The sequence below is a fragment of the Oratosquilla oratoria genome, chromosome 5, assembly GCF_046742065.1.
Source record: "Oratosquilla oratoria isolate Oo_2021 chromosome 5, ASM4674206v1, whole genome shotgun sequence".
NCBI classification, from domain to species: Eukaryota; Metazoa; Arthropoda; class Malacostraca; order Stomatopoda; family Squillidae; genus Oratosquilla; species Oratosquilla oratoria.
In genome coordinates, this window is record NC_134781.1 from 69,722,548 (window position 1) to 69,730,047 (window position 7,500).

The 7,500-nt window shown below is 42.7% G+C and overlaps 2 protein-coding genes across 4 annotated transcripts in view; one reads left to right on the forward strand and one right to left on the reverse strand.

The window, feature by feature from the left end:
- LOC143025531 (acetylcholine receptor subunit alpha-like) overlaps positions 1–6,544 on the reverse strand; it is a 339,726-nt gene extending 333,182 nt beyond the window's left edge. For all 3 annotated transcript variants that reach the window (XM_076185353.1, XM_076185354.1, XM_076185352.1), the window contains exon 1: positions 4,927–6,544. In XM_076185353.1, coding sequence (XP_076041468.1) covers positions 4,927–6,219 — 1,293 coding nt within the window. In that variant the 5' untranslated portion in view covers positions 6,220–6,544. The remainder of the gene's footprint in view (positions 1–4,926) is intronic.
- The window catches only part of LOC143025532 (phospholipid phosphatase 1-like), a 282,504-nt gene that overhangs the window by 109,396 nt on the left and 165,608 nt on the right, over positions 1–7,500 (forward strand). The gene's annotated exons all lie outside the window — the stretch shown is intronic.

Genomic DNA, 7,500 nt, shown 5'->3' on the forward strand with positions numbered 1-7,500 from the left:
ATGCCATCGGTAAACCAGGAAAGCGAGAGTGCAAGAAATAGGAATGTGTGGAAAACGATTATGTATGAATGAAGGGGACCAAAGCGATGTTCCCCGCACCTGTTTTGTGGACGAATGGATGAGGGAGGGTGAAGTTGTGGGGGTAAACCAGTTTCGGCTCTCGGGTACTTTGGTGGAGGTATTCCTTGCTACACTGCATTTGGCCTAACCAGTGCGGCGGAGGATAAGGTGAACCTTCATCCCCAAGGTGCGGAGATGGGAGGGGTGGGTGACTGGGGTCTTTGAGTGTGGGCCTGCTCTTTGACTAGGCCTCCGTGTGTGTGTGTGTGTGTGTGTGTGTGTGTGTGTGTGTGTGTGTGTGTGTGTGTGTGTGTGTGTGTGTGTGTGTGTGTGTGTGTGTGTGTGTGTGTGTGTATACTGTATATATATATATATATATATATAGAGAGAGAGAGAGAGAGAGAGAGAGAGAGAGAGAGAGAGAGAGAGAGAGAGAGAGAGAGAGAGAGAGAGAGAGAGAGAGAGTGAGATAGAAAGAGCGAAATATATATTCTTTCTTTCCTTCTAACTTAAACGCCGAAACTGACGAAGTGAAGTGACTAAAAAAAAAAGAAAAAAAATGTCCTCACAAGTTTCATTCCCATCACACTCCCTCTATCACTCCTAGCTTGAGGTGTGTCAACATTGCTCCTCTTTTCTCCCTCAGCAACACTGCCTGCTCATCTCTGGCAAGCCCATCTCACGGAATAGGTTTTCTCCTGAGTCTATATATTCTTCTGTAACTGGTTCAGCCGTCTACGCACATTTCCCCTTGTTCGGCAGCCTGACAGCGGGCTGTTATCATTTCATTTTTCTCCATCCACTCGTTTTTATCTTGGTCTGCAACGTGTTTTCTTGTTTTTGCCTCTGTCAATACATATTTCCTTTCATCCATTCTCACAGTATTGCCAAACCACCTTAGGTTGGCATAATCTATCTCTCAGCCCCATCTGTGTCCCAGTTTACTCATATATTATTTATTTCTTATATTTCGTAATTCCATGCATAACCTCAAGCATCTCATTTCTACTACCTACACCCGTTTTTATATCATCACCCATGTCTCACTTATTTACAAAAGACACAGCACAACTATTTCAAATATTCATTTCACAGCAGCTACTAGGATTCTGTTAATTCCCTATGTCTCTTTCAGGTCACCTAACTTCCACCCTTCTCTCACTCTATGGCCAATATCTTTCTCCACATCTCCACTTTCATGTATAGCAGTTCCAAGATTTTCGTGACATCCTGAGCGTTCTGTTTCCTCCCCCATGCATCTATGTATCAACCTTGTACCCTCAGCTTTTCGATGACGCCATTAAATCACTCGTTGATACAATGACTTCCGGCTTTCTCCTCTCATCAATAAACTATGCCAAAGCCGCTCAACAACCTCTGCAAACAGAACAGTGTCATCTGCATATACTAGAGTGTTTATCGTTCGTTCCTATTTATTTCCTCCAGTCTCATTTCCCTATTCATAACTCTTGAATACACCTCTCATACAACCCCGACACTACGTCGGTTGAAAAGCCATGGTGGTACCACACACTCTAGCCTCAAACTTACGTTCAACATTAAACATCTCCCTTTTTTTCACCTTCGTACAAATTTCATACCCATTATAAAGGCCTTCCACTGCCTCTATATTTCTACCCACTGCTTTATACAATACCTTGGTCTCCCATACTCTTTCCCCATCCACTCTGTCATACACTTTTGCCAGATCCACAAAACATAGGAATAATCGTTTTCTTTTCTCATGTCTTCCTCCTGAGCTTTCTTAGGGTGAATATGGATCTTACACAACCACTTTCTTTACTACAGTGTTCCTCTCCTGTCATCTCTCTTTTTCTCAATACCATTAATATGTATATACGTAAATGCATACGTACATACATATATATATATACATATATATATATTATATATATACATGTATGTATGTATATATATATCATATATATATATATATGTATGTCTATGTATATATATACATATATGTATATATATACATATATATATATATATGTATATATATATATATATATATATATATATATAAATATATATATATATATATATATGAATAAATATATATATATATATATATATATATATATATATATATATATATATAGTAACGTCCAAAATGTTCCGGACACTTGTAATTTCTTATTAAACCTACTAAAATCGTCCTTGAGAGTTAAGACCAGATTTAAAAAATTGGCACGTGGGAACCTACAAGGATCGGTTACCTCTAGACAAAATTTGAAGGAATAGGAAAACATGCACCGAGAGCTATTAGTATATTTGCAGTTCAATCTTAAAAACTGTGTCCAAAATTATCCGGACGCTTTAATTTACCTGAAATAATTCATTTAATTGCCTATAGTCTATATAACAATTTACTTTATTCACATTACTGGAACGTAACTTCAGTAGAGCCTCAGCCCTTCTACAGTGAACATGCCTCGAAATAATACTACTTCTCTCTCTGTGAGAGAACTAATTGTGATACTGCGTTACCACGATAAATTCTCAATTAGCGTCATTGCGGAGACTGCTAAACATCCCAGAAGTTTAGTGAATGACATTTTGAAGAAGATTGACAAGAATGTTACATGTAAGGCAGGAAAACCCACTGGTAGGCCGAGAAAAACTACGGTTAATCAAGATCGAGCCATTTGTCGCATCGTGAGGAATTATCGCTTTGCGACAGCTGCAGCAGCTTCCCGTGAGATCAGTGAGACTATGGCAGTCAATATGTGTAGACAAACTGTGTCACGTCGTCTTAAGGAAGATTTGCATTCTCGCACACTTTAGGTCAAACCACTGATTAGTGCAAAGAACAGAAAAGACCGTCTGAGATTCGCAACGGACCACGCTGTATAGTCAAAGGACCAGTGGGCCATAGTCCACTTTAGTGACGAATCAAAATTTGATTTGTTTGGCTCGGGTGGCAAAAGATTTGTTCGGCGCATGACAGGTGAAAAATGATCTAAAAATGGCATCAAGAGCAATGAAAAAATTTGGTGGCGGGAGCGTCATGGTTTAGGGCATAATTTCATCAGAGGCCACTGGCCCACTTATTCCCTTGCAGGCAAAGTGAATGCGCAGGTGTACAAGGAATTACTGTCCCAACTTGTAGTGCTTTATCTACACGCTGTTGCTTCTCAACTTGCAATATCTATGCAAGATAACGCTCCCTGCCACACGGAAAACCTGGTGAAGTAATTTTTAACTGATCAAGAAATCGAGGCTCTAGAGTGGCCTGCGCAGATCCCGGACCTGAATCCAATCGAAAATGCCTGGGAGATACTTGGTGAGAGAACAAAACCGAAAAACCCTAAAACAGTACAGGTACTTTGGGGTATTCTTCAAGATAAATGGCGCCAGATATCTGCTAGCTCATTCCTGTGGCAAGAGATGTCAATAAAATTCTTCATACTAAATACCGATAATGTTACTTTCAAATATGTTAAGAAATGTTTATTTTGTCAATTTCTCATTGTATGTATGGTACCTATTTCCTTAGAGTTCGGATCATTTTGGACACATAATTTTTAAGATGGAACTGCAAATATACTTATAACTTTCGGCCTATATTTTCCTATTACTTCAAACTTTGTCTAGAAGTAACAGATCCTTGTAGGTTGCCGTATGCCAGTTTTTGAAATCTGATCTTAACTCTCAAGGACGATATTACTAAGTTTAATATGAAATTACAAGTGTCCAGAACATTTTGGACGCTACTTTATATGTATATATATTTATATATATATATATATATATATATATATATATATATATATATATATATGCATCCATATACATACGAACATACATACATATATACAAATATACATAAATACAAACATACATGCATACATACGCACACACACATGCATACATACACACATACATACATATATACATACACACATATATACATACATACATACATACATACACAAACACACACACATATATCCATATATACATACATATATATATATATATATATATACATGCATACATACATACATACATATACATTTATACACATACAAATAGCTACTTATAATTATGTATGCAAAATATATACTAAAACATGAATAAATCTTAAAGGTACAGTATATGCATATATTTGCCAGCACCACAATCGTGAATTTGGTTGTGGTCTCGATGGTCCCAAATATCCCTTATCCAGCAAGCAGACCATATTAGGAAGAGAGGTTCCTTGAGCCTGGCATCTAGGCAACTTAACAATATAGTCAGGGCTTAATAAATATTAACACAATACGATTCTCCCCACCCCACCTCTCTCTCTCTCTCTCTCTCTCTCTCTCTCTCTCTCTCTCTCTCTCTCTCTCTCTCTCTCTCTCTCTCTCTCTCTCTCTCTCACTCTCTTTTCCCTTGAATCTTCAAATCCTTGTGTGTGCATATTTGCTTAATCCATATTTTTTCACTTTTGTCAATGGCGATGTTACAACAGCTGTCAAGTACGTGTGAATGATCTGCACGTTTTCAAATATGTGAATTGTCAGAGAATACGTATACATAGAAACATACACACACACACAAATATATATATAAATGTATATATATATATATATATATATATATATATATATATATATATATATTGAGACATTGTGACAAGTTGAAAAGGTGGAAAAAAGAGTCACCGATCTCGTTCCGAGTTTATTCCTGACCGGTTTCCTCTGAAGAAGCTACAAGCGAAACCGGTCAGGAATAAACTCGAACGAGACCCGTGACTCTCTTTTTTCCACCTTTTTCATATATATATATATATATATATATATATATATATATATATATATATATATATATTCTCTAATCTACTATAACAGGTCTTACCACATCAATCAGTTGCGAGAGCTTAAGCTTGATCCTGACGGTGAGAATATCTGTTACGTTGACGACGGGGCGAACCAACTTGTTGTAATTGGAGAGGAGGTCATCATAGAGGCGCTTGGCGTCGGGATTGCCAGCCTGCACAGGCGTGAGAGTCCCGAACACCAGCAGGAGCATGGCGCCCCCGAGCACCAATTTGAAGCCGCTCATGTTGGTGGTCTGTGAGGGGAAGGAAGGAGAGACACCAGCGTTGATCCTCCTCTTATTCGGGCAGTGGCCTGACGATGGCGAAGAAGAGAGTAAGGTCGAGAGCTGTGGGTAGCATGAGGGTGATCTCTCATGCGACGGAAGGGTCTGGGCCTGGGTTTGACCCTCAACAACGATGGGATACTGTGGGGCCGTGCGGCGTTCATAGCGATGGAGGCCAAGAGGAGCAGCAGCATCCTCGACCTCAGTCTCAACCACAGATTCAGCCTCTTCGCAGCAGTAGCAGCAGTAGCAGGAGCATCCGCTGTTGTTGTTATTGTTATTATTATTGTTATCGTTCTTGCTGTAGCCAAAACAGACACAGGGGGGTGAGGACTGACCCTCCCTCTCACTGCTCGCTTGACCCGGAGACGACACCGGGGCTAAATCTGTACAGTAGGGTTCTCTGGCCACGCTCGGGTTGTGAACGCTGCAGCTATCCAATCTCGTGCAGGGCAGACTGGGGCTTTTCATGTCACTTGGACCTGCGCCGCCGCCGCCGGAGAGTAGTCTTCCTTCAGACCCTCGACAGCTCGTGGCGATGTGACTGCGAGATGCGCCCAGACCTTCATGGGCCAAATGGTTGCGGATTGCTGCTGCGGCGGCGGCAGAGGCAGGTACCAGGCAGAAACAGCGGCGGCGGCGACGGGGGACAGGAGGGGGGAGAAGACAGGAGCAAGAAGAAGGAGAAAAGGAAGAGGAAGAGGAAGAAGAAGAAGAAGAAGAAGAGGAAGAGGAAGGGGAAGCAGGATGTACGGATGAAGTCGAGTCACTCTGCACCAGAGCAACCGTTTCCGAAGATGACACTTGCTGGATGGAGGAGGACGAAGAAGAAGAAGAAGAAGAAGAAGAAGTAGAAGAAGAAGTGGAAGTAGAAGCTGATGGGGAAGAGGGAGAAGAAGAGGGAAGGTTTATTGACTTTATTGGCGGCCCCTGGCCTCCGGAAGGAAAAGGCTGGGAAGGAAAACAGGGAGAGAGAGAAGTGTGTGATAATGGCAGGATATAATGGTGCGTGGTACCATGCCCCGTTGTCAATAGTCTGCAAACCATGTCTGGAGATGACGCGGCCCAAGACTGCCCACGTTTCGTTGTTCACACCGACTTCTTCCTCTTATGCCCGAATGACACTCGCTCTCATGCCTAGAAAGCTTACGAGCCGCCCTTTCTCTCTCACACCAAGTGATACTGAGGCAGCCCAGCACCCCCTCGCGTCACAAAACAGCTCACTTTACGATTCCTTCGTTAACCGTACTCGACATCAAGAAAAAACATCAAACGTCGACATCTCAACACGTTTATTTTCTTTCTAGCAGAACAACAAGTAAAAAAATAATAGACAACGATTATTCAAGAGCACTTTGAGCGCGTCGTTCCTTAACCACCTTACTAACGCCACTGGTCCTCTTTATGCCGCTCTCCCCCACCTACCTCCACCTCTGAACCATTGCGCACGCGCACCTCAGACGCCTCCGTGTTCGCAACACCAGACTAGCAGCCTCACGAATCAAGCCTCCTCCTCCTCCTGCTCCTCCTCCTCCTCCTCTTCCTCCTCCTCCTCCTTTTCCTCCTCCCCCTCCTCTTCTTCCTCCTCCTCCTCCTCCTCTTCCTCATCTCCCACCTCTTTCTTTTTCTCCTCTTCGTCCTTCCTTTCCTTTTCCTCCTCCTCCTCCTCCCCCTCTTCCTCCTCACCCACCTCTTTCTTTTCCTCCTCCTCCTCCTCCTCTTCCTCCTCACCCACCTCTTTCTTTTCCTCCTACTCTTCTTCCTCCTCCTCCTCCTTTTCCTCCTCACCCACCTCTTTCTTTTCCTCCTCCTCTTCTTCCTCCTCCTCTTCAACCCGCTCCTCCTCTTCGTCCTTCCTTTCCTTTTCCTCTCTATCCTACTCCACCTCTTTCTTTTCCTCCTTCTCTTCCACCCGCTCCTCCTCTTCGTCCTTCCTTTCCTTTTCCTCTCTATCCTACTCCACCTCTTTCATTTCTTCCTCCTCTTCTTCCTCCTCCTCTTCCACCCGCTCCTCCTCTTCGTCCTTCCTTTCCTTTTCCTCTATATCCTACTCCACCTCTTTCTTTTCCTCCTTCCCTTCCACCCGCTCCTCCTCTGCGTCCTTCCTTTCCTTTTCCTCTCTATCCTACTCCACCTCTTTCATTTCTTCCTCCTCTTCTTCCTCCACCTCTTCCACCCGCTCCTCCTCTTCGTCCTTCCTTTCCTTTTCCTCTCTATCCTACTCCACCTCTTTCTTTTCCTCCTCCTCTTCTTCCTTCTCCTCTTCCACCCGCTCCTCCTCTTCGTCTTTCCTTTCCTATTCCTCTCTATCCTACTCCTCCTCTTCCT